The following is a 27774-nucleotide window of genomic DNA, read 5'->3' as shown; positions in this document are numbered from 1 at the left end:
ATGGCGTGCTCAGATTGTAAAATGCCATTTCTAAGAACTACTTCACCAAAGCCAATCTACTGCATGCACTGTGAACGATCCACCCAACTTATTCCCAGGTATTACTAATAAACATACCATCAAGAAATATTCAACCTTTAAAGAACTACTGGAATATTAGACAAGTTCCCTGCTATGACGGACTTCAGGATAATTAATCATCATCAACATCTGGCATTATTACATAAATAATAAAGGTGAAAAAGAAGTTGTCTTATTGAAATATTATTCTTGGTTTCTATCCATAACTACTGTCCACTACAGTGTATATAGTTCAGCTCATTTGATATAAGATTCTGTAGAAACCATTATCATAATGTGTTAGAATGCAGTACATGGCAAAGAAACTAAGGTAGTTTTATCATACACTTATCTAAACGTAGTAATTTTTGTATAGATTTGCCTCCCTTGGCACTAAAAATGAAACAACCAGAAGGAACATGGAATTTTATAAATAGATCAGCGCAGTAAGCGATCGCACCTCTATGCAGCCTCCAACTTAGAAACAGATTCCTTGCCTTGTGGCCAGGAATTTTTCCATCCCAGTCTATGTCCACAGCCATAAATAATTTGCTGTACTTCTGATAATCAGACCGAGTCATTCTTGCCCAAGAAAGCTGAGACTGACTAGAGCGATAATTTCTAGCTCAAACACTTGGCACTAAGATCTGTTAGTAACTATCTCCCGGTCAACTGAGCTGGCCTTTATTGGCTGGTGAGACTGCTAGGCTGCTAGCAGAAGATAAACTAGGTGCGGAGTTTTATTTTAGTTGAAAAAGGGGTCAGATGCAAATCCATTTCCAGATACTGATTTAGAATCCTTACCATCTGGCTGACTACCACGCAAAGTCTAATTGTATAGGCGACAACTAATTGGATCTTGGAAAAACTATCAGCACACTATTGTTGGTGAAAACAACACAATAAACAAATCACATTAAATTTTTATTTGTTCTTTGGGAAGTATACAAGTTACATAAATCAGTTTATGCGAATAGGATTAAGAAAGAGAAATAGTAAATTTATTAGATCCTAATGGTGGTTGTAATTACCTCACAAGCTTTCAATGTTAATACTAATACCTTTAGGTAGGCATGTTGATCTCAGTTCATTGCTATTGACTTCAGAGAAAAATGAACTATTATTACGAAGCTATTTACAAATGCTAGCTTCATATTCATCCTTGCATGCTTACTTTTTTGTAATCTCTGTTGTGTTTGCCTTTGTTGATTTGGATGATACCACTCTGTTGTTTTGGATGATGTTCTCTGGTAGCACTAAAGTTTTATGTAGATGAATTTTTCCAGTGGTAGTTGTTACCTTCAGTGTGAATAATGTGATACAAGTAGGAGTAAGACAACTATTCATGAATGATATGCGATTATGAAATAAAAACTGGTCATCAATTTGTTGGTAGACATCGTTCTTGCACTGTGCAAAATTTTTATAGCTTTCTCCATGTATCAACAATTTACCAAGTAGCTCATTTATGTTCCTCACGTATTAAACTTCAAAATGTTTTTTTACTACTTTATAACAGAATCCAATTTGAAGTTATGATCACCGATCACACTGGTAGCACAATAGCCTCCATCTCGGATCAATCAGCAACGAAGATGTTGAACCTCACAGTACAAAAGATTTATGAGATCTGCCATGCAAAGGTATTTTTCATATGATCGAATTTATAAAATTACGACGATCATCATGACTAACTAACTTTCTCACTGCAAAGAAAAACGCTACTTCTTGACAATGCACATAGACAATTAACAACAAAGACTTTCAGAATTAAAATGAAAAGATTGTTTTCCAAAAATCAAGATAAGGTAGCTATTCTAAATTATGAGGAAAAAGAACCTACCAACCAACCATTACTAGCTGCTGAAGCAATCAAGCGCAAGGCTATGGAGATTGGCAGACCTTCCAGCACTAAACAAAAAATAGAAACCAAGGCTCCTATCAAAATGAACTGAAAGCTACTCGAAATGTAAGTCTCACAATTTCACACATAACTGAATCTTCTATTACTTCTAAATCTATTACCTGCTACATTATCTTTACCAATTTTAATACATATGGATTTCACACCTCTAGATGTTATAGTAATCTAGACCAAACTATATGCTGTACATATCCATCACAGCTTGTGTTAACCCGAACTCTTTTTTTTCCCACTGTCTGTGAAGATTTTGTTGATTATTAAATTTCAAACTTTAAATTTTTGTTTATTTTGGCGCTATGTTAGTTGACTCAAGCACCCAAACTGAAATTTTAAGGTATAAATGACTTAAAATATTGATTTCTACTGTTTCGAACAAGCTTACGCATATCTTCATTATTTTATCAAATAATTATTATTTTCAGCTGATACATTACATCTTTGTGTGTCTGAGAAAAATAACTACACACACAAGGATAATCTCCAAAGGCAAACACATTTTTCATGGACTGGTTTCATTTGATGAGGATGATATATACTATTATACTACCCCTTATACTGCTAGGCATGTTCATGTTGCTTCTTAGGCATTTTGCTGCACTGATGGTTCAAAATGGCTATGTATTCTTATGCCAGAATCTACATCTTAAAGGAGGTTTAGATACCATTAAAAATGCCAATTGTGAACGACCCACACTTATGGATCCAAGAATTGAGCATAATGTCTCCTACTGTTTGTTCTGATGTCTGTTCTTTTATTTTTTCCTTCCAAAATTAATGACTAGCTCAATTTCATAATGGTTAAATTAACAATAGTACTAACACTAAAATAATATGCATAAGGAAATTCCAGTTAGAGTTTGGCTGCTTCTTTGATTATATTCCAAAGGAATTAAGAAAAATATCTTGAGAAATAGCCTTCTATTTCCAAAGCTTTCACTTTTAATCCCTTATCCTTCCTTTATTGGATACTATTACTCTCCTGCCCTTTTACATTGGATCCTTTGTTACTTGATAATCGTAAAGAGCATTCATATGTGCTTTTAAGCACTAACATTCCATTTATACGGTTGAAAGGGGGTGTCATAATGTATATTTCTGCTTTGTCATCGATAGTAATTGAAGTCATTCTGTTCTTAATTTTTTATAGTATGTAAAACAGGGCTATCATGTTGTGTTTCTCTGACTAGAATTTAGGAATTTCATAGTGATTTTGTGCATTCGTTGTCTCATACAACCTATTAAAAAATTCAATAAAGCTTTTATTGGACATCAAATTGTGCAACTACTAATGCCTGCACTATTAAAATTGAGCGTTGCTGCCATCTAAAATTTACAATTCAACTACTTTCAATGATTTATTACTATAAGTTCGCTCTGAATTAATTTCTGATTGGCTGTTTTAAGCTAATTTTGACACTACTAAAAAGTTGTAATTAGGTTTCTGGTAGTAGAACTGGCAAGAAAATGATTTGCATCTAATATTTGGTGTATCTTATCTCATATGTCTTACTTTCATCCACTAGACCCCTAAAAATTCTTCATTTACATTCTCATGTTTCCCATAAGTACTAATAGTAAATATGAGTTAGAAATGTTTTTGCCTAATTTTGTAGTTCTGATGCTTGATCTTTCTTTCTGTCCTCACAACTTTTAATCGCAGGAATATATGTTTAACTACTATGTTTAATCATTTGATGAACATCTACATTGCTAAACAATGCTAGCATCATTCTGTTATTAGCTCACCTTTGATCTTTGATTTTGTCAACAAGGTTTTGAAGTACAGTAAAGCACAAACAACTATGTTTTTGCCACAGCACTGTCAAGCTGGTATCTTTTTGCTGCAACACTGTCTTTTTGGAAAGCTACATTATAAGCATATGTGACGCCCCTTTCAAATGGTACATCACCCCATGTTTTCAAAAGGTACATACACAATTACTCCACTGTCTACATTTATCATTTCAACATTTCCACTAATTTTAACAACAAATTTCTACAGGTGTTTTGTCAACCATGGCGTGGCACAACTACAACATACATGACTGCTACTAACAAAATACCCAATTACCAATGCCAGTATATATATATATATATATATATATATATATATATATATATATGCGCATAGACAGTGCAATCATCAATGTAATAGGCAAATGTATATATGCATAAACAGTGCAAACTTATATATGTTTGTATCTTTATTAGTAATATAAAATATATATACTAACACTCTCCAATGCATAAATCTGTACAATTGTATAGATACATTATAATCCAAACTGTTGAGCCCGTGCACAGCACGGGCATACACCATCTAGTATATATAAGCAGAGTGTACATACATTATATACTAATTATACATTATGTAATCAATATACAATCATTATACATCATGTAATCAATATACAATCATTATACATATGCATATAATCAGTGTGTATACTTTATTTATTAATTATACAATGATTCATACATTTAAATGAATAGTAAATGTGCAACTTCAGCTAAATATACACTTGTAATACTTATACATGAATTATATCTAATAATACAAAAAATATACATGCAAAAGAAAACACCTGTAGCACAAATGAAAAAATTATATACATGCAAACACATTCTTTATACATATTTTTGAAATTTGGTAACCAAAAATGGAAGAGAGAGAATGAAAGATTGTATATTTTTATTTGGGTAATTGAAAATATAAGAGAACACAAAAAAGAGATCTTTTTAATTAGAAAAGAGAATGACAGGATCTTTTGAAAATGGAGACTTTTGCGCCTAGATTTCTGCTAGGATTGATACGGTTAAATATTGTAAATCATCTTTTAGGGCTAGATTAAAGTTTAAAGATTAATGGGCTTGGCTACATTTGTTTTTTCCCCTTAAATTTATGAAAAATTTCAGAAATATACAATTTGCTCACTTATATTGCAAAAATTAGCCCAAAACTTACGGGCCATTGACACAATTGCCCTTCAAAGGCACTGGTCTTTAATTTTTGCCCCTCAAATTGATGGTCTTTAATTTTTGTCTTTCACTAAAAATCTCTTGATTTCGGGTTCGAACCCCCGCTCAGTAAAAAAATCAGGTCATTTTGGTTAAAAAAAATCACGTTTCGGCTAAATTTAACAATCAAAGTTTAATACTCGTTTGGTCCCAATTTATGTGACACTTTTAGCTTTACAAAAGCCAATTTGACTAAACTTTGAAGCTAAATTAGATTAGATTAGCTCAATATTTAATATTAAAATTTATATATTTGAACACTGCATGAAAAATACTATAAGTTGCAACTTTTTTCGTATCAATTTGGTGAAAAAATGCAGCTTAAATTTTTGGTCAAAGTTGTTTGATGGAGACTAAACGTGTTCACTCTTGGCAAACTTAAAGAACCAAAATTGCTTAATTGATACTTAAAGGGCTATTTTGAACCTACTATTAAAAAAGGGGACCATTTTGTCATATTCTCCATATGATTGTATGATCCAGTCTAATAAGATTAGATTGTCATACATTTTAATGGCGATTTTATTGCAATAATTGAAGAAGAGTATTTGTAGCATCTATACTGGTTGGTTAACTACTCCCTCCATTTCATATTAAGTAACCTTTTAGGCTTTTTATTTTAAAATAAATAACATTTTAAAATTTTAAGGAAAAATTAATCATATTCTTTCAAATTTACCCTTATTTATAATTAAAACTCATTAAATAATTTTAAAAAAAATATTAATTAGGGATAAATTAGTAAAAATATTTATAATTTTTTAAGAATAAATAATTTTTTAAAAGACGTGTATGAGCTAAAATAATCACTTAATATGGAACGGAGGAAGTATATTCTTTGAACCCTTGGAGGTTTTATAATAATGACATCATGAAAAGAACCTTTTCATGTTCTTTTAAGCATCTACTTCTCCTAACAGTGCCACTACAATAATTTTCTAGTTGCTAAAATGGTTTCTTCATTTGCCACCAAAATCCCACTTTGCTTACACTCAACTCTCAATCATCACAACCCAAAATTTGTTCCCAAAACCCTTTTTCTTCTTCCCAAAACCCTGACTACTCTTTACCCCAAACTCCAATCAACTTCAAAATCCCAAAATCCATGCATTTTAACCTGTTCTTGGAAACCCCACAAAGAAATTTCCAACTTTTTCAATGAAAAGATTGTTTTTTTACTTGTTGGGTCATTCTTGATTATGGGTATAAAGGCAAAACATGTGTTATCTGTACCACAACCAGTTCAAGAAAGTAGTGTTCTTGAGACCCAAGAAGGGGAAAGTGAGGAAGAAGAGATGTATGTGAAGTTATTAGAGAGTAATCCTAGAGATGTTGAGGCTTTAAAGACTATTGTTCATGTGAAAATGAGGAAAGGGAAGACTAAAGAGAGTTTGAAGTATGTGGAGAAGTTGATTGAGGTACAGCCTAGAGAAATGGAGTGGAGGCTTTTGCAAGCTCTTTGTTATGAGATGATGGGGGAATTGAGTAAGGCTAAGAGGTTGTTTAAGGAGATTTTGAAGCAGAGGCCTCTCTTGCTCAGAGCTTTGCATGTATGTTTCCTATATCTTGTTGTGTTTTAATTGGATTTTAACTAAGAAATGCTTAGATGCTTCCTTTTTTTTTTTTTTTTTTTTTTTTTTGTGTGTGTGTGTGTGTGTGTTGGGGGTGGGGGGGGGGGGTGGGGGGGGGGCTTGTACACTTGTTTATGACTATTGCATGAAACCAAGTATGGGTTGAGGAGGATTAGGTAATACTGTCAAACCTCGCTATAACATCGTTGTTTGTTCTGATATTTTTTAGTTGTTATAGCAAAGTGCTATTATAGAGAACATATAATATGACATAGCATGAAAGAGTGGTTCCACATAAAACATGGTTGTCATAGTGAAATGTTGTTGTAGAGGATGTCTGTTATAGGGAGGTCTGACTGTATCTGCTTTGATTTTTGAGTAATGCTCGTTAATGGATATTGTCAATGATGTTATTGGATGCCTTTAAAACATCATTGAGTGTAGAACTCTAGAGGTCATGTAATATCCTGTTGTATAGAACTTTGTGCATTAAGACATGTTATCTAGAATTACATATGAATGGCAGAACTAACATCCATTACTTGCTTTTTTCTTCTTCTTATTGTTTGTTGTGATGTATGCTGGCTTGACTTAGGCAGCTCCGTCGAGTCAATGATCCATATAGTTGTGATGTTTTTCAACTGTCAAATTCTACATGACATGGAGAATGTCAATAGTTACTTGGATATTTTTAATGGTTTGAAGGTTGAATATGGATTCTAGAATCTAAATTACGTGGAAATTTCTGCTCTCTCACGATAGATGTTGGATATGATATCTATTTTCTTTATCAAGTCGAAGCCACTGTCACCATATTATCAGTTATCCAGATAGTAATTAAAGCAACGCCTTATCTTTAATTGATATTCTGTAAAGACTAAAAAGAAGGATTTATTAGTTAGCTGGAATGCCTTGGCCTAGACAGTTTTACATGATCCAAAAATAAAAATAAAAATAAATGCAGGTTTTGTTCGAAGCTAAACTTGAAAATTTCATCAGTGACTACATCTGAAGCCCAATAAATTTGGCAAAAAATGTATAAAAAGCTGTTTTCAAATGGATAACCAAGGAAGATCAGAAAATCTGGTCTCTCTTGAGTTTTTCAAGTCGGTTTCCTTGACTGCTTGTTTCTATAGATGCAGAAATACTTGGTTCCCACTGATGTGTTTTTTGCTTTCGACTTTGTCCTTGCTAAACTGAGGAATGATAAAGATGTGAATAATAAAGAATGATGGCTTCAGGAGCCTATTGGCTTACTCCTTGTGCTAACCATGTTCTGAACACTAGGGTTTACCTGATGTAATGAAAAATCAATACTCAAGAGGCACATGATATTTATTTAGTGCACTTGTATAAAGACTATCATGGTATTTCAGATAAGGAAAGCTTTGACACGATGGTGTAAAAATACAAATCAAGCTTCTTTGAGGAGAGCAGTTCTACATTTGTCAGTTAATCTATTGTGTTATCAAAGCCTGGATTCTCAGTGTTTACTCTCTTCAAGTTGGCTATTCAGTTATGTGTATATATATACTTGCAGTTTATGTTGCTCGGACTCTTCAAAAATGTCAACGAGTGCGTGGCGGATACTCCAAAAGTAATGCATTTTTGGAGAATCCGACATGGGTGCGGCAACATTTTGAAGAGTCCGAGTAACATAGCTTGCAGTGGATGCCAACCTGAGACGAGAATATTTTGAGCTTCAATCATATATTATTTTCAAAGTACCATTCGCATTGCATTGAAGAAACATTTCTTTAAAGGATAGCTACAAATTTTCAGCATCGAGGAGAATAATAATTCAAGTGTAAACATATACATCTATTTGGTGAACATTGTAAGTAATCAGAATCAAGCATGCATCTGTGTTAAGTGTTTAAACTAAGCAATTTGATGCATGTAGTGTTTTGTTGAGAACTAAATGTTTCATGTGTCAGCAAACCAATGAAACTGTCAATCACCTTTTTTTGCACTGCCCAGTTGCAGTATATTTATGGCAGCTTTTCTATTCTATGTCTGGTCTTCAATGGGTCATGCTCTTATCCATTAAAGATGCATATGTAAGCTGGGGTTTTTTGGAGAGTTGACAGGACCATCAAGTAGATCTTGAGAATGATTCCAGCAGCAATTTTTTGGTGTGTCTGGAAGGAAACTTTGATGGAATATCAACTCCTACTAGTTTTTTAAAGGCTAGTTGCTTAGATTATTTAGCTGGAATTTCCATGCCCCTGTAAACAGTGTTGATAGCTATTTGGTTTTTTTAGCTCCTTGACCCTAGTACAGTAGAGGTCTTGGTAGTTGGTTTTTGGGCTGTCTTTACAGGTTTTTTGCCTTTTTGCTCTGTTAAACTCCAAATTCTTGTACTGGAATTTTAACAGCTTATTATTCTGTAATTTCTGCATCTTCTTGATGCCTTCTCTAATACATTTTATTACTTCATAAAAAAAAAAGATTCCATTCTCATGGAGGATGCATATGGAATGAATCCTTAGGTATGAGTGTAAGTATGATGTGTGTCAGAAATGGTGGTCAAAATTTAGCTAGTCTTTTGTGTATTTCGAAATTCAGTACCCATCACTATGTCCTACCCGTTTGGCACTGGTGTGTCTGGTCAATGAGTCCTGGCAACAAAGAACAGGTGTCATGTTGTTTCTGGTTTCTTCACTGTTTTTTCTCCACTTCTATTATCGAATGTGCATGCATTTTTAGGCAATGAGTTTGAATGCTTTACTGATGTTTGTTTAAAAAAAATAGTTTATCTGATACACATTTTTAAGCTTATCTGGTGATTGAATTGTTCCAGGGTTTAGCTATGGTGATGCACAAAAACTTTGAAGGTCCCGCTGTTTTCGAGATGCTGAATGGCGCTCTAGAAGTTGCTCGCTGGGAAAAAAGAGTCAATGAGGAGAGAAACATAAAAATATTAGTCGCACAAATGCATGTTGTTAAGGTAATGGCTTGAGGCACACCTGTCAAATTTGGTTTCTTTAGTTTGACGTTTATGTGTTGCATCAATATGAATTACTCAATTCTCATGAGGGGCCATGTAAATCATAATGTCCTCATACTATTAGCATATCTTTTGTAGCATCTCTGTATCTTGTGCCTAAGTCGATACAACTAAGTGTAACAGAGATGTCTCCCATCCCCAGTAATAATAAGGGATAAGGCATTGAAACACACCTATAGTACTCCGTCCGGCCCAATTTCACATTATTCGGAGAAAGATTGACAAGGCTTAAATAGTACTCCTTCCATAGTTCCGTCCCAAATTAAGAATCTTACTTTCCTTTCTGGTTTGTCCCAAAAAGAGTGCCTCTTTCTATATTAAGTAAGTTGACAATTCAAACATCCTACATGGCAAGTTTATAACCACAGGAATCAGAGGACATTTTACACATGATACACATCTTTAATTTAGGACCACAAGATTCAAAAGTCTCTCTTTATTTCTTAAACTTCGTGCCTAGTCAAACTAAGACACTTGAATTGGGACGGAGGGAGTAATTTTAGTCCTATTTCGCTCAAGGAATTGGTAAAGAGTGGAAATACCTCTTTCCTATAGTTTATCTTTCGAGAAGGGAATTTGATTAAGCAAAGTTACCACTGGGCAAGGGAGATGATTTTCTCATGTTGACCTGTATTGCATTCTCTCCAGAATCGGTTCTTGTAGTATCTAGACTTGCATCAAGCTGCTGGATACCGTAGAAGAATTTGATGATATTGAGATTGCAAGCTTCCGGAGCATAAGGCGGGAATGTCAAGGATGGGGAAAAGACATAATTGTGCAATATTTTGAAAAAAAAATTACTAAATATTAGCAGGATTATCTAATGAACATTCGGTGGCAGCTATATATTTGTAATCCACCACAACAAAATCCATCCATCAATTAGAACGCTGGAACATTTTTACTTTTTCTCTCATATCTTCCATAACGGTTAGATCTAATTTCAATACCATAATCCTTATTAAATGCATTAATATAAAGAAAATATATTCTGGTCTTAATTTTCTCAGTTTCAAAATAAAAATAAAAATCTGGTCTTATTTATATCATATAAATGTATTTTAAGTAGTATTTTAAGAATATGCACGGTTGTAATTAAATAATATACAAACTATTGAGAATACACATGGCTGTAATTATGCGCAATTCTTACAATCTTGCTTCGGATACATTGCTTTTGAGCCGAGGATCTATCGGAAACAACCTCCCTACCCCGTAAAGGATAGGGGTAAGGCTTGTGTACATCCTAATCCCTCCAGATCCCACTCGTGGGATTACACTGGGTATTGGGTATTTTGTTGTTGTAAATTTATATCAGAAATAATTTGTACCAGATATCAATTTTTTTTTGGAAATAAATTTATACCAGAAATAATTTTATACTAGATATATACCATGAATTGCAAATTCTTTTGAGAATAAATTTACACCAGAAATTAATTTATACCATATATATGTAAATATTAAATAAAAACACGTGGATGAATAATGTATATTTGTGAAAATGTATGGTATAAACATAATTGTGTAATGTTTAAAAATGTAAATAAAAATGATTTAATATGGAGTGATTTGAAGTGATATCAGGAGGAAAAAAGTTGGAATGGATCGAATTAGTGATTAAGGAAGAAATATTATGGAAAGAATTTGGGGAGAATTAAAGAGAACGATTTAAAGGCTAAATCCTAAATATACTGTTGAAAAATCCAAAATTTTAGTGTAATGATGAGAGAGAAAGATTAATAAGTTAAAAGGGATCAAAACTGATCCCTTCATTTGTGGATAAGCGTTTAATTCTGTGGTCATTACACGCATTATCATATCTTTTAAAATAATATTGTTGTTGTAAATAAATTTGTTTTATTAAACAAACCAAAAATACCACTATTTAGGTAAATAATTTTAAATAGGTGAGCTATTGCGTAAAAATCTCTTTTTAAAATTGTATAAAAACCGATATATCCTTAATATTTCGAAAGATATGCTATTAATTGCTCTACAGGGTAAAAATCTCTAAATATATATTGTAGTTAAAAATCATTTTTTGAACCAAAAAACATAAAAGTACATAACAACTCTTTTTATTGCCCGCTCTTTCTTTCTTCCTCGAGTATCTGCAATTTCATACCCGCTCTTTCCACTCAATCTGTCTCTACATCCTTTTCTGCAGTTTCTCTCTCATCTCTTTCCAGTTCCTCAATGTGTCTCTGCATAATGAAAATAAGTGCACTTGAAATAGAGGGCACTACATTGGATCAATCAATTGTAATGGTTGAGTTGAATAACTATGTTTCACCACCACCTCAAGATCAAAACCCACCACCACCACTACCAAAAGAACAAAACTCACCACCACCAAAAGAACAAAACTCACCACCCTTTCAATTCCAAGTGTTTGAACAAGAACCAGACTTGGTACCGCAAGATGAATTTGGTCTGGCTGAATTGGAGGCCCAAGAACAAGAGGTGGAGGTGCAAGAATTAATCATCTAGAAGACACTACTACCACTATGGCAAGAAATATATGTTATACTACGACAATATCAAAGACATCTAGGATACTATATAGCAAGTGGCAAAGTATAGATTGAGATTAATCATCTAGAAGACACTACTACCATCACAACAAACTAAATTTAAAGCCTTCTGACCAGGAATCGGTAACCCCATTCTTATTAAGTTTCCAAATATGCACTCAGTTACCAACGCGAAGCCCATTTATTTCAAATTCTTTTCACCCGAATATGAAAACCCGCGTATGATCCTTGCTACCACCACCCTCAAAGTGGGACTTCATGAGCATCTCAACTATGTTGCCTTGAACATTCCACACCGACATGTTTAGAGCATGGGTGGTTTCCAAATTTTGAAGATCATTCTCCGAAAGAAAATTAAAGATGGATTGCTCTTTCGGCAAAGAGAGCCGACCTATGTTAATATCTGATGGTTTCAATTCCTTTTCAACGATAAGTATAAAATCTTCTACCCCTATAGTGGCATGAACCACTTACAGAGGACCTGCAATTCTTGCACCTCCACCTCCGGTTCTTGAGCCTCCTTTTCTTGGACCTCTAATTCTTGTACCCCCACCTTCTGTTCTTGGGCCTCCAATTCAGCAGACCAAATTTATCTTGCGGTACCAAGTCATTATACGGTTCTTGTTCAAACACTTGAAATTGAAAGGGTGGTGAGTTTTGTTCTTGAGGTGGTGGTGGTGGTGGAACATGGTTATTCAACTCAACCATTACAATTGGTTCTCCATCCTCTTCATTTCAAGTGCACTTCTTTTTATTGTGCAGAGACAAATTGAGAAATTGGAGAGAGATGAGAGAGAAACTGCGGATAGGGATGTAGAGACAAATTGCAGGGAGAGGGTATGAAATTGCAGATACTCAAGGAAGAAAAAAGAGCGCGTGCAATAAAAACAGTTGCTATGTACTTTTAAGTTTTTCTTTGTTCAAAAGGTGATTTTTAACTACAGTATGTATTTAGAGATAGAGCAATTAATAGCATATCTTTTGAAATATTAAGGATATATCAGTTTTTATACAATTTTAAATAGAGATTTTTACACAATAGCTCACCTATTTAAAATTATTTACCTAAATAGTAGTATCAGTCGGTATGTTTGGTTTGTTTAAAAAAACAGATTTATTTACCAAAAAAATTTATTTCAAAAGATATGGTAATACGTGTAATGACCACATCATTAAACAAACTCCGCCTGTGTGAGCTCGCTCACATTGCCGGTCCCAAGCCCGGATAAAGGAGGAGGGTTGCCGAGGGTCAATCGGAAACAGCCTCCCTACCCAGGTAGGGGTAAGGCTGCGTACATCTTACCCTCCCCAGACCCCACTATTGTGGGATTACACTGGGTAGTGACCAAGACCACATCATTAAACACTTATCCACAAATGAAGGGATTAGTTTTGATCCCTTTTAACTTATTAATCCCTAACAGTATCTTTTAAAAGGGATTAATAAGTTAAAAGGGATTGATACCTTCATTTGTGGATAAGTTAAATAACAGATTAATAAGTTAAAAGGGATCAAAACTGATTCCTTCCTTTGTGGATAAGTGTTTAATGTTGGTCATTACACGTATCATCATATCTTTTAAAATAATATTATTGTTGTAAATAAACCTGTTATTTTTTAAACAAACCAAAAGTACTATTATTTAGGTAAATAATTTTATAGGTGAACAATGGTGTAAAAATCTCTTTTTGAACTTTATAAAATTGCTATATCTTTAATATTTCAAAAGATATGCTATTAATTGCTCTATAGGGTAAAAATCTCTAAATATATACCGTAGTTAAAAATCATCTTTTGAACAAAAAAAGGTTAAAAGTGCATAACAACTCTCTTTATTGCCCGCTCTTTCTTCCTCGAGTATCTGCAATTTCATGCCCTCTCTCCCTGCAATCTGTCTTTACATCCCTCTATGCAGTTTCTCTCTCAGCTATCTCCAGTTCCTCAATTTGTCTCTTCTCTCTCAGCTATCTCCAGTTCCTCAATTTGTCTCTGCACAATGAAAAGAAGTGCACTTGAAATGAAGGGGATGAAGAACTAGTTGTAATGGTTGAGTTGAATAACCATGTTCCACTACCACCTCAACAACAAAACACACCACCACCTCAAGAACAAAACTCACCACCCTTTCAATTCCAAGTGTTTTTAACAAGAACCGTATAATGACTTGGTACCGCAAGATAAATTTGGTTTGGCTAAATTGGAGGCCTAAGAATAGAAGGTGGAGGTGCAACAATTAGAGTGGTGAGTTTACCTAAATAATATTCCCTCCGTCAAAAAGATTGTCTTAGTTTGACTTGACATAGAGTTTAAAAAATAAATGAAGACTTTTGAAATGTGTGGTCCAAAACAAGCCTTAGATATTTGTGTGGCTGTAAATCATCTTATAAAGTTAAATTATTTTTAAAAATAGAAATGTGTCAATCTTTTTTGGACAAACTAATAAAGAAAGTAAGACAATCTTTTTGAGACGGAGGGAGTAGTATTTTTGGTTGGTTTAAAAAATAACAGATTTATTTACAACAATAATATTATTTTAAAAGATATGATGATACGTGTAATGACCAACACTGATCAGTTTTGATCCCTTTTAACTTAGTAATCCGTTATGGAAGATATGAGCGAAAAAGTAGGAATGTTCCAGCGTTCCATTTGATGGATGAATTTTGTTATGGTGGATTAGAAATATATAGCTGCATGCCACGGAATGTTCATTAGATAATCGTGCTAAAGTTCCATAAATTTTTTCAAAATATTGCACAATTATGTTTTTTTCGCCGTTCTTCACATAATCACATTCCACCTTATGCTCAGGAAGCTTCAATTTTAATATCATCATATTCTTCTACGGTATCGAACATGTTGATGTAAGTCTAGATACTATAAGAACAGATTCATACGATCTTTTCTGGAGAGAATGAAATACAGGTCAACATGAGAAAATCATCTCCCCTGCCCTGTGGTAACTTTGCTCAATCAAATTTCCTTCTCAAAAGATAAACTATAGTAAAGAGGTATTTCCACTCTTTACCAATTCCTTGAGCGAAATAGGACTAAAAATAACTATTAACCCCCGCCAGTCTTTCACCGACTAAAATTCTTTCACCAAAAGAATTACTATTAGTGGAATTACCTTGACCTCCTCTCCAGTTTATATATGTCATTGCAGAGGCTCAGTTTATATTATTCATGTATTTCTCAATATTACAGACAAAATATTCTAATGCCGTCTAACGTTTACAATAGCTTATAAATTTTTAGACATGGTCTAACGTTTTCTCAAAAGATTTTCAGTTTGCTCATAACAAACCGCCTTCCTTTTTTTCTTCTTGAGAATGGTAACAGTAACCGACTTCGATTTTCACTCCCATAATTCTTCTGCCTAGTGCTCCTCTCTTATATTCATTCATGTCTTGCAGGGCGAGTTAGAAGAGGCCTTACAGAAGTTTCAACTTCTTGTCAAAGAGAACCCAAGAGACTTCAGGCCTTACTTGTGCCAGGTAATTTGCGTTGTATTTCTCCTCAGCATATTGCTTTATAAGCTTGAGTTGTTCTTGAATTGTGAGCTTTCGAAAAGGATATGTTAAGATAAACAAATTGTAGCTCTGTTAATTAGCTTACACTTCTGGCTTAATTATTTTATGCATCCTTGTGGACTCAAGTGGCCCACTTAGAGATTTAACCAAGGTTCAGATATCATGGAAGAGGAGATAAAGTGAGAGGAATGGTGATAAAGTGCTGTTTAGTTTGTACTCTATGCAATGCTTGATACACTCTGGATTAGATGGTTACTGATAAGCGCTAAACATGGTCTCAGGCAACAAAAGATCAGAAGCAGAGCCGAATTACTGGGTTCTGCCTAACCCGTAACTTGAATGCTGGCTCGACCCCTGCAAAATATTTTAGTAGTTAAATTGATGGCAAAGCAAATTTAGTGCATAGTGAGGAAAGACGGATGCATGATTAAGCAATAAGCACGTTTAATTAATTCTGATTCATGTCGTGATGCATGTGTTCTTAAAAAAAAAAAAAGGAAATATTATAGCTTATAGTGAAAGCTTAAAGTTGGGGCATAAAGACATGTCTTTTTTCTCGAATCTGACCGTGTTTGGGACGTGGTTGCAGGGAATAGTCTACAGTTTGTTGGACAAGAAGAAAGAAGCAGATGAGCAGTTTGAGATATATCGAAGTCTTGTACCCGAAGAATTTCCTCAGAGAGGTTTCCTTGATGATGTTGTGTTGGCTGCAAAGACAGAAACTAGGGAACAACTTGAGAAGGAGTTCAAGAATAAATTCTCTTACAAGACATGAAGAGTCATGCCCTATTAACATATTTTCGACTAGGCCTATGATGACTGGATGCTTAAGGGTGTAGGGAGGGGGGTTGGTCATAGGATAGGATAGAAACAAAAACATTGCTAATGTAGATGACTTTATAGGTTTTTTTTTTTTGGCTATGGAAATCTGAAATCTAGTCTCCCCTGGAAGAGAAGTTCTAGGACAGTACATTTTTGTGCTCTGTTCTGTTGGTATTTCTTGTTTTTGGTAATCGAGAAATCCCTGAGGCCAGTTGGCAGTTCTAGATTCGGTGGATAATGGATCCCGCTCCTCTACCTCTCTCCACTTAAATATTAGGCTTTTATGTGCGACGTGTTCGAACTCATGATATGCGTTAAAACTACAGATCACGTGTTCAGCTCTTACCACTAGATCAAAGCTTTGGTCTCCTCTGTTCTGTTGAGGTTTTACTTTTGAGTTTTGAGGGTAAAAGAATTCTTAATTTGTCTCTAAAAATAAGAAAGCAGGAGTTCTCAAATATGTTTATCCATTCTTGTATAAATAACTGGACATGTTGTTACATATAATGTGTGCATAGTTCAACAATTATATAAATTGTTCATTTCTAATACAGCTCCCTAAAAACTTCAAACTGCAGTGGTATTTTTGATAGAAACAACAATCCTACAAATCAGAGAAACTCAAACATGCTATAATTTTGAGTTATGACAAGGGTTCCTTTATAGCATGAATATTATGGAGTATATGTATATATACACGTACATAGCTGTAATGGAGGATGAGCGTGTAATTTTTAATATTTAATAATTTCACTCGTCATTAATTGCTAAATACCCCGTTTAATCTTGCAAAAATTGCTGTCGATTGACTTATTTTTGCCCGCAAACTTCTGTCTATGTACTTGACAATCACAAACAATGCAAAAGAAAAAGAAAATGGAAGCGAAGAGTTATCAGTTAATAAGAAATCAATATGAAGTGATGCATGAGAAATGTGATTTATTTTAGCCATTTATGTATTACATGGAACGAAAGCATCTTTCACCAAAAAAGATTAAAAAAGTGTAACAAAATACACAGTTAAACACGCCCACCGTGGGGCTCGAACCCACGACCACAAGGTTAAGAGCCTTGCGCTCTACCAACTGAGCTAGACGGGCTTTTGTGAAATAGTTATTGTTATTTCTATTAGTACAAATATTCAATATTCAATTCGTTTCATGATAACCACCTTAGACATTTAGATTCCCTAATCCAAGATGGGTATGGACCCTTTTTTTTAAAAAAAAAAAAAAGATTCAAACTTAAGACATTTTGTACAGTAAACTTTAATCGATACCTATGTTGCTCGGACTCTCCAAAATCTTTATTGCACCCGTGTCGACACGAGATGGGTGTGAGCGTGGAATCCACATCGGATTTGGTCAACTTACCTCAGGTGCTTTGACTACTTCTATGACTGAGAAGTATAGATTGGTTGGATATTTAGTTTGATTTTTGAGTTTATGTCATATATAGCCCCTAGTTATATAAAGTATGAGAATGTTTTGCTATTACACAAGATATCTTATGAATAAAAATTAGGTGTTTATAAAGAATTAAATTTTATTAGTTTTAGTTCAATAACTTTAATTAATCAAGATATATATATTTTATATGTTGTAATGTACATTTATTGGCCGTCCCAACACCCGTCTCCACATCCATACACCCCAATTCTAAAATTTAAGTGATAAAGAATTTCATCTATAGATCTGCACCCATATCTAATACCCGCACTCGAGGGCTAAGCCCGAGCAACTTAGATCAATGCCATTGAGTTGAATGCTCATTGACACGTGTCGTGGTTTGATAGCTAGCGAATAGGAGAAGAATGCCTTCAGTTCAAACCTTTCTTGAGAGGGGGAGTTTGAGATTTAAACTAAGGAGTAAGATGATTTTCACCCATTTTCGTTGAGAGGGGGAGTTTGAGATTTAAACTAAGGAGTAAGATGATTCTCACACATTTTCGCGCAACAAATGATTCTCACCCATTTTCATGCAACAAATCACATTTCACAAGAATATCCTCCAGCTTCATATAAACAAGGGAACACCAGTTTGTGTTTCCAAAGCGAAACATCCATATAGTACAGAGGTTGGAGATAACAATACTGTACAATCCGCCATTGACAACGCCAACATATGTAATCTCGTCGCATAATCACTATAGTGCTTCAATTTTGTCGCAAAATTTTCAATAACTCAGTGGTTGCTGAGAAGGCCAATAAGGATAATGACAGGCAAAATTATGTAATAGAGAAGAGAGGATAAGCATGCAGCTGCAGTGTCCAATGCCGGTGGTATTGATGGACTCAACCTGCTATCCTGTTCAGTTACAATGCAATAATACAGTTAAAATTTCAGGAAAAAAAAAAAAATCTTTACTAACAAGAGATTTGAGACTCATGTACTTGAGATATGACAACAGGAAAGATAGAGGTAGCATAATTTTTACAGGTCTTGGCAGGATCATGTGAAGATACAAAGGCAGCACTAGCAGTTTCTTTCATAGGGCATAAAGAGGATTTGCAAGAGAACTTTCATCTTGTCTGAAGTTAGTCTTACAATAAAAAGAAGTTTCCAGATAACCATCTGATAAAGAGCCCAAAGCGAAGGTTCAGTGACAAAAAAAGAGTGCCAGTTCAGTGTAGCATGCCCTCTCACTTACAGTTGGAAAAGAAACATGGTCCTGGTTATAGCCTTTGCAAGATGCAAACATCAGTTTCTGCATTATATGCAGGTGGGAACATTTGCTTTAAAGTTGCAACAACAGTCTCAAACTGGACTGGAAGTCCTTAGAGCGACTTTCCAAAGAAAAATAAGAATACTTCAGTAATAGAAAAATACAAATACTTTCGGTGAATAGTACTAGTAATTACTATAACAACAATTATTTGTTAGTAATACTTTTTTTTTTTTTTTGGATAAAATGGATGTGTGTAGGCTGCCCAGAGACATCCTCCTTGGAGTATAGCCATCTGAACCACATAACCTTAACTAGACCCTACAGGTCTAATTATAGGAGGAGATTTTAACCTTTAAACTCAACTGTTCAACAGACTCCATAACTATTTCACTTTGTTGTATAATATGAGCACTCCATAACTAAAACCATAGTTGATCAAATCCCAAGTGATGAAGAAAAAGAAATGTCTGCAATCACCTTTGAGGTAGATGAAAGGGTACCTTCGAGGTAACAGAGCAAGATTGAGGTTGTCGTACAATGTATATTTGATCACCATGACTGTTTTCACGATAAATATCCTGATTGCGGTGCCAAGTCCATAACGCATGAGTTGAATTTACCATCTGCATGTATGAATGGAGAAGAGAAAACGTTAAACAAAAAAAGATGATAATGGTAATAAAGACAGAGAACTAAGTTAAGAGTGTCTGAAAGAGGATATGACTAGGGGGAGGATCTATTATCTCTAGCTCTACCCAGCTTCTTGTCTAGCAACAACAACATACCCAGTGAAATCCCACATAGTGGGGTCTGGGGAGGGTAGAATGTACGCAGACCTCACCCCCTACCTTGGAAGGCAGAGAGACTGTTTCCGGTAGCCCAACCTTGGCTGCTAGCTTCTCGTCCAGCAGCCAAGAAAAAAATAGCTACAACATTTTGAATGATTTAGGATTGGATGAGAAAACACCTAAGCAAGTTGCCATTTCATGTTTACTAAACATAAAATTTTCGTAAGTTATAGGCTGTACACTAAGAAACTGCCAAGTTTTAACTCAGCAACTCAGCAACTCTGAGTCATGATAAATAATCAAATATTTCCGACACAGATTAAGAGCTTAAGACTGATAAGTAATTAATGTATAATATGCCTTTTGCCAAATTTTGCTACGAGAACTTTTTTGTTGAGTTGAGAAGAGAATTTTCTAACATCTGGTCAGCAAATCATTTCCAAATAAATTTGAAGCCAAATTAACACATTAAGATGCACAGTCATATGTAGCCTATCACACTAATGGATAAGGTCGACCAAGTTTATTATTCTATCCACCAAACACAATTCAAGTTATACTTGTCATTTCCTTTATAAGCAATCAAATCTCAATCAACGTCGATGACCCGCTTTTGTTGCATATATTTCCTTTCAATAACTGCCTCTAGAATAAGAAACGTATTACAGTTGAAGCTCTGGCTTTACCTCCAGTATCCCGTGGCCGAAGCTGCTCTCTCTATATGCACTCCATTCTGGCTGTTTGTCCCAGCAAAAATTTCCTTTGGCAGGTCCACTGGTAAAGTTCATGTGACATACACCTCCAAATTCTGGAATGTTGTCACCTGGTGAAGGACATTTCCCAGGATCATCTGCATGATCAACATCGACTTTCTCAATATTACCACCATCTCCTACTGTTATGTAAACAGGGCCACATGGATCCAAGGTATAGTTGTAGACTCGATTCATTCGCTCATATGCATGCACCTGAGATAAATCACACAAATTAAGTTAACTTGAGAAACCTATTTTTTCATGAAAGAGATCCTAATCAAATGTTTTCTGAAATCCTAAATCCTTATAGCTAGGTTGTCAACTGTTACAGGAACATGCATTATATTTCTTATGATCTATAATATCATCTGATAAAAGACAGAACATAAGTAAAAATAGCTTATTATTTTAAGGCCAGATAAGTCCTAATTGAATTTTTCTCAAGGGAAATGACTGGTTAATTCTGTTTAAATAGGTAGAGTATTAGAAAAATTCATATGAACTGAGGTCATTAGTTTTCTTACTTATAGCCAGGATTAGGAGTATATTTGAGCTTACATGACCAGAGAAAACTATATCAACGCGATATGTATATAGTATTTCTTCCATTTCCTGCCTCATGCACTCAAATTCTTGGTAGTGTGATGAATAGCTATTGTACCAAGGAGAATGCCATGCAGCCACAAGCCAAGGAGTCACGCGACGATCTACTTTTTCCAGATCATCCTGAAGCCAAGCATACTGAGCACCTGATATAAATTTTTAAAAAACCATCTATTTGCAGAATGATCTTTCTTTATGCAAGTATACCTCAAATATTAGAAGTAAACAGGCAGTAACTGAAGATACCAAAGTGAAAAAATGAAAAATGATTTATTAACTTAAGCAATTTAATCACTTACTGGTCTGATTATAGTCAACGTAGGCTCCTAGCATGATGAAATGGACTCCTCCAGCATCAAAAGAGTAGTAAAGGTTACTGTTAGAGCCAGATTCCTTTGAAGGAACAGCAAATCTTTTCAAGTACGATTGGAATGTTAGCCCTGCTGCTTGAGGCTCAATCTCATGGTTTCCTTCAATAACCATCATTGGAACCCTTGAGATCAGAGGTTCCATAAATCTGCAACACCAGTTTATTCAATTAAGACTTCTCTTCAATAGCTTTGGTTCACTTGGTCATGCACCAAAGAAATTCACATGTTATGGAAAACGTTTTTCAATTTTCCCATGTTTGGTTGGTCAAAATGTTTTGGAAAATATTTTTTCTAGTTCCTTAAAAATGAGGAAAATGACTTCCCTAATGGAAGTAGGGAAAACAAGTTCTATAGTGTTTTGCTAGATTACATATAAATGCTCTTGGGATAATATTCTTTTCTAACCCATCAGATACTTACAATTTATCTCTTTCTTTTCCATTCTCTATCTCACAGGCATATATAATAGGCTCTTTAGCAGACTGTCATTCACAACCGCAAGTTACCTATTTAATGAGCACTCAATGAACTATACTATTGCATCCCTCATGCTCGACAATTACGTTTAAATATATCGCATGCACTATGATGGTATCAAATGCTCACCATCGAATAGGCAGCTATTTTTTCCTTGCAGTTGGCCCTTCAAAAAATTCTGCTCACAACACATCTAGCTATAACAATATGGCATTGTTCCAGTGGCACACATTTTTGTGCATCTTAGTATAACAAAATTCATCTGTTTTCCTGAATTCAAAATTGCTATAAAGATGAGCTTTCTAATTTCTTCAACTAAATTCTCCAGATAAGAATAGAAAGTTGAAGAATTAAAGAGGGAACAATATTCAATTGCAAGACATATTTGCAGAAGCAACGACTATTTTGTAGCAATACACCATAGCAAAGACATATCGATAGTATAAAATATTAATAACCAACAGGAGGCTCTTTGTCAAGAAAGATAAAGAGAAATTAAGGGTTGAAAAGTTTTAAAAAACTAAGGGGATTAGTTAAGTGAGAAAAAGAAGAGATGACCTTCCCCATCCATCCCATCGAGGTTGATATGTCTCTCTTATAGGTGCGTCTGGAAACTGACAAGAATAACATGAAGCTCCTTTACCACCAGTTGTAAGGTATTGATTCGCATAAGTTAAATCTCCAACCATCAAAATCATGGAAGGATCATTCATTATGAGATGATCAATGGTTGTGGTTGTATTGCTTGTAAGGCCCAAGTCGCCAACAACTGCTATTCGTCGTGGATACTTGTTAGGTGTAGGCAATGCGAAGGTCTCAAATTCAAGTTCCTCACTCATTGCTGCTAAAGAACTATCCCCACACTTGTAGTAATACTTCGTTTCGGGTTCAAGACCTATGGAAAAAAAAAAAGAAACTTCTCATTTTTGAACAAAAAAAGATTAATTAGCTACCACAAAATAACAATGGCATTCACAGTGTAGAAAGGGCCTAGATGTACATTTGACATGTGCCAATCCTTAAAAGAGCTCGAAATTTATCCTCCACACTTAGAGTAACATTTTTCAGATAGCTGCTAAAATACTAATGAGGTTTCCATTGTGATAAATGAACATTCCACATGCAGCTACAATTAATAGACTGAACCTGGATTACTACTTATTAGAAGAAGAAATGAACTGGACTGCAAATGGCCGATACACTGACCCATAGTTTACTTACAACAATAGCGTTTTTACACTGCTGCTTAGTATTCATTAGAGATCCGAGTGCTACATAAACATCATTGTTAGACTAATTATCTTTATGATCCTCTACATCCTGCTAGTAATCTACCCAATAAAGATAAACCAAAACACACAGTTTAGCTTATGCTAGGACCCTGTTGATTGATTAAAGAAAACTACTAGGATAAGCAATGCTATGTGGCAGGACAGGAAAACTTGCATCATTCATGGATCCTTTTTGTAGAATTTATGCAACATATATATCATTTTATTTATCCTATACTTCAAAGTGTCGTAATTTAGAGGCAACCAGTGCCATGTTACATATACATCATTGCATATATATTCAGCTTACAGTAAACTAATAGATTTAAAACTAGTGAATAATGTTTTTTTTTTTTTCCGACATGAATCTCAATTTGAAGCTGAAAAACCAAAGCTATGTGAGCAAAGGGAACTATGAAGCAGTTCAAAGGTTTCTGCAAAAAATCCTACCATCAATCTTCACATGATGAATGATGCCCGAGGTGTAGTTCCACAGCCCTTCAAATGGATACAACTGACTGTAAACCACTGAATCCCCAGTTTGCTTCCATGTGTACTTCCCACTTTTCTTCCCATACCATACCTCACTTGCCACTGTTGTTGGATCATGTGGAGTGACATTTAGACCAATCTGAGCTTCCCCTACAACCAACAAACTACTTTAAAACAACTTGAACAATCTAACCCATCAAAATTACTAGCTATATTGCAATGGTAAACATCTTGATCTAAGCGTCGCTTGAAACAAATTGGAAGCCACCAAAGCCGAAACACAAAAAAAAACATAAATCAACTATGGAAAGAATTTTAAAAACTTAACCAATGGAAACCAACCTAAATGAAAATAGTATACACCATTTCCAAAACCAAAAGGGAAAGTTATACACTTGGCCGCTCGCTAAAAATAATTACAGCCGCTAGCCAAATATATAAAAAAATATACACTGGTTATGTATAAAATATGTATATTATATGTATATATACGTTAATATACAAAACATATTCACTTGCAGGCTATTATTTTGGTGGGCGGCTAATATGCAATGTAAAAATCCCAAACCAAAAAGCCAAAAGCAACCATAGAACAAACATTAATAAATCTAAGTTCTATGTAATGACAGTGTAAATTGTGGACGCGCTCCAGCAGTTTACCCACCCTCTACATGTTTAGTGCAATACATTTACCTTCAATTGACTTTAAGTGACCAGATTGCGTAAATACTATTACATTCATAAAGGTAAACTCATTAGAAACTTTGACCAATTTAATCCGTCTAAGTGAAGATAGTGGTGTTTATATTGGTATTCATAATTCCTTGATCTGGGATTCCCCTAAAAGCCACCTAGGTAAAAATGGTAGAAAAACCAATAAATCATATGTGCAATCTCGAATCTCTATCTGCTCAAGCAGAGGCGGAGCTAGGAGTTTTTAGTTTATGAGTTCTGAACCATAATTATTTTTGCTTCCTGGGTTCTTGATAGATTATTTGTACATATTAAATGATTTTTTTAACAAAAATACATGATTTGGCCCAAAGTTACTGGGATCTGCTAAACCCGTACCCATCAATGTAGCTCCGCCCCAGTGCTGAAGGGGCAGAGGGAGAGTATTAGTTATGAGATCGGACGAACCCAGTAACTTTTGTTTACATCCTGTATTTGTATTAGAAAATTCATTAAATATGTATAAATATTTAATTGCGGACCAGTAACTATGACGACTATGGGTTTGGCGGCTAGTTCAGAAACCATGAACTCTAAATTCTAGCTCCGCCCGTCTCAAGCAAAGACAAACACCCCCCTCCCCAAAGGAAAGAAGGGGGAGGAATTGTAACTAACAATTAAGTGATTTGAACAGCATTTAGCTAGCCTTTTTTTTTTTTTTTTTTTTTTTTTGACTTAAAAGAAGTAGCTAAGTAATAAAATCAAATAGAGAAGAGTAATACAGATATACCAGTGACCCAAGAAACCAACATTGAAGATGGAGATGATGACAAGGCAAGAGCAATCTGTTCTGGAAAAAATGAAGTAACATTTCTCTTAAGCCTTGGATGATCCATTGGCAAATCATCACTACCTTTACGCAATGAAGGATCAAATCTTTGAGTGACTGGCTTAAATGGTCCATCTAATGTTGTTGGTATTGTGTCTGCAACTGCAACTATTAGAAGAAACTTAAAGCAAAGTGCTATGCAAATTTTCTCAACTTTCTTGATCATCATGTTCAGCTATGGAAAATGGATTTTCTTGAAAATTTTACCATGAAATTTAGTTTAATATTGAGGATGGAAAAAAGTATTCAATTGTTTGTTAAGTTGGTTGGAACACTTATGTAAGCACAACTAAAAAACTTTTTTCGTATCTTCAATAAAGCTTGGTTTGTAAGAAAGGATGATGTTTGAACTAAAATAAAGTATTTGACTTTAATACTTTATTAATTTATTAGATTAGATTTACATAATTTCATAGAGTGGTAAATGACAGAAATGCCCTCTTACTTTGAGAGGTACCTTAAGGTAGTCTTTTAAAAAATGTATTTTTTAGAAGTTTTGATTCTTCACGTTTGTAAAAAGTGAATACTTTTGATCTCCGATAAATATGCGGAATGTGTCCAAAACCTATATGAACCACGGGATCTAATTATATTTTGCAGACAAGTCTCAAATAACTATCTTAAGCTATCTGAATTCTCGGAACATGATTCAGACTTCTAAAACAAAAAACGGTCGGGTCATCACATTATTCATCACTTAGAAAGAACGTGCCTAAAATCTTCAATACAAGTCAGAATTCGATAAAATCAGTTCCTAAAGGTCACAAGTACAAGTTGGAACTGACGGTGTAATCAAAATCCAAATCCAACAACCTTTAAGCAAAACAAAAATGTTGACCAGAAAATATGAAATTGCAAAATGGATTCTAGTGGTGCCGAATCACCTTCGAGCCCCTCGAGTCCCCATCCGAACATAAACACAAGCCCAAATTCATTATACGAACCTATTGAAACTTTCAGATCATGAATCTAAGCTTGTTTACTCAAATGTTGACTATGGTCAACTCTCTTAAATTTAGGCTTCTAGTTTAAACTAAAAAAAATCCAAAACACTCCCAAACCTCTCGGGATTAGTGTCATCCATACCCTCCAGTCACAAATTACTAAACGGACCTATGAAACTCTCAAATAGGGGAATGAGACTCAAAGAGAGCGGTTGGACCGTTACACCTCCAAACGTGAGTTCCCGCTAAATCTTTTTTTTTTATTCTCGTCAAATCTAACAAATAAATTTTGTTAAATATTAGATGGAGACAAAAAATGCTCACTTTTGACAAACTTAAAATGATCAAAACTGCTCAAGAACATATTTAAGAGACTAAGTTTAATTTATCCCATATAAGGGACTATTTTCTTATTTTCTCCAAAGGTTCTCTCGGGTCATTGACATCTACCAGTAAATTATTAATGTGGGAATCAGAGTTTATACCTAAGAAACATGTTGCAAATCTTCTAAAATAAATAAATACAATCAGTTCATTTGTAGCTTAAAATTTTAGAACCGTTCCCAAAGTTCAATGGAAGATGAAAAATGGTGAAAGTATAATAAGGTGTCATGTTTTGTCACTAGAGAAGTGGGCTCATGAAATTCAAACAACAGATTTTGTTTTTCCTTTCACTTTGATAGTCAAACAAGAGAGACTTTTTTTAATTGATGACAAAAATAAAATAAGGAAAAGGAAAAGGGACAATTGTTTTATTTTTTTGTTCTTTTCTCTTTCTTACCCTAGTCTCCAACCAAGGAAATTGTCTTAAGCTTAAGTTGACAATAAGTTTTGTAATATCTTGTTTTCGTGATTTTCAACTGGCAATAGGGACTATTAAGATAAAGAAGTTTGCACCCGAAATGGATTATTTTATTAATTTGATTATTTTAGTGAACAGTTAAGAATAGCTCTTATTTTATATAACACTATTATAATGTAAGTAATTAAACATATTTTTTCTTTTATTATAATATTCTTAAAATATTTTTTCGCACTATGAGAAATTCGCCATGTTGAGAAGAAAATTGACCTTTGAATCGCCCAAAGGCCAAGTCTCCACCTACCAAGAATGTTAAATAACATAAAATCCCGATATGCTAGCTTTTATACTGCTAGACACTCCTCCATCACGACCACGACAGGGACACCCACGATTGTGAAGTGCAATCCAGTGGGTCCCTACACAATTGGGCTAAACACCATGCTGCCGCGATGCAGAGGTCCGTAGCTATTTTTTTCGATTCGGATTTACACTTGCTTCATTTAAAAAGAAAAGTGTCCCAGAAAAGTACGGTTGTCAATCGTACCGAGAAAAAAGAAAAAATA

The 27774-nt window shown here is 34.5% G+C and overlaps 2 protein-coding genes and 1 non-coding gene across 4 annotated transcripts; 1 reads left to right on the top strand and 2 right to left on the bottom strand.

Moving 5' to 3' along the window:
- The first annotated feature begins 5906 nt into the window (after window positions 1-5906).
- Window positions 5907-16700, top strand: LOC132614619 (protein SLOW GREEN 1, chloroplastic). The gene is made up of 4 exons (XM_060329115.1): window positions 5907-6552; window positions 9377-9523; window positions 15538-15618; window positions 16244-16700. The coding sequence occupies exons 1-4, from the start codon at window positions 5953-5955 to the stop codon at window positions 16427-16429; spliced, it is 1014 nt and encodes a 337-aa protein (XP_060185098.1). The 5' UTR covers window positions 5907-5952; the 3' UTR covers window positions 16430-16700.
- An 803-nt stretch (window positions 16701-17503) lies between these two features.
- TRNAK-CUU (transfer RNA lysine (anticodon CUU)) lies at window positions 17504-17576 on the bottom strand. Its single transcript has one exon. It is a non-coding gene; the product is annotated as a tRNA-Lys (tRNA).
- An 835-nt stretch (window positions 17577-18411) lies between these two features.
- Window positions 18412-27607, bottom strand: LOC132614270 (purple acid phosphatase 23). Of its 2 annotated transcripts, none has more exons than XM_060328684.1 (8): window positions 25364-27607; window positions 23860-24051; window positions 22697-23033; window positions 21590-21807; window positions 21246-21436; window positions 20619-20900; window positions 19622-19767; window positions 18412-18783 (listed from the first exon to the last, which is right to left on the bottom strand). In XM_060328684.1, the coding sequence occupies exons 1-8, from the start codon at window positions 25629-25631 to the stop codon at window positions 18771-18773; spliced, it is 1647 nt and encodes a 548-aa protein (XP_060184667.1). In that variant the 5' UTR covers window positions 25632-27607; the 3' UTR covers window positions 18412-18770. The 2 variants fall into 2 exon arrangements, with proteins under 2 accessions (XP_060184667.1, XP_060184666.1); XM_060328683.1 differs by having other exon boundaries at window positions 19645-19767; window positions 25364-27601.
- Window positions 27608-27774: the final 167 nt, after the last annotated feature.

Source organism: Lycium barbarum, chromosome 10 (genome assembly GCF_019175385.1).
Source record: "Lycium barbarum isolate Lr01 chromosome 10, ASM1917538v2, whole genome shotgun sequence".
Lineage (NCBI taxonomy): Eukaryota > Viridiplantae > Streptophyta > Magnoliopsida > Solanales > Solanaceae > Lycium > Lycium barbarum.
This window is presented reverse-complemented; position numbering and strand designations above follow the sequence as displayed.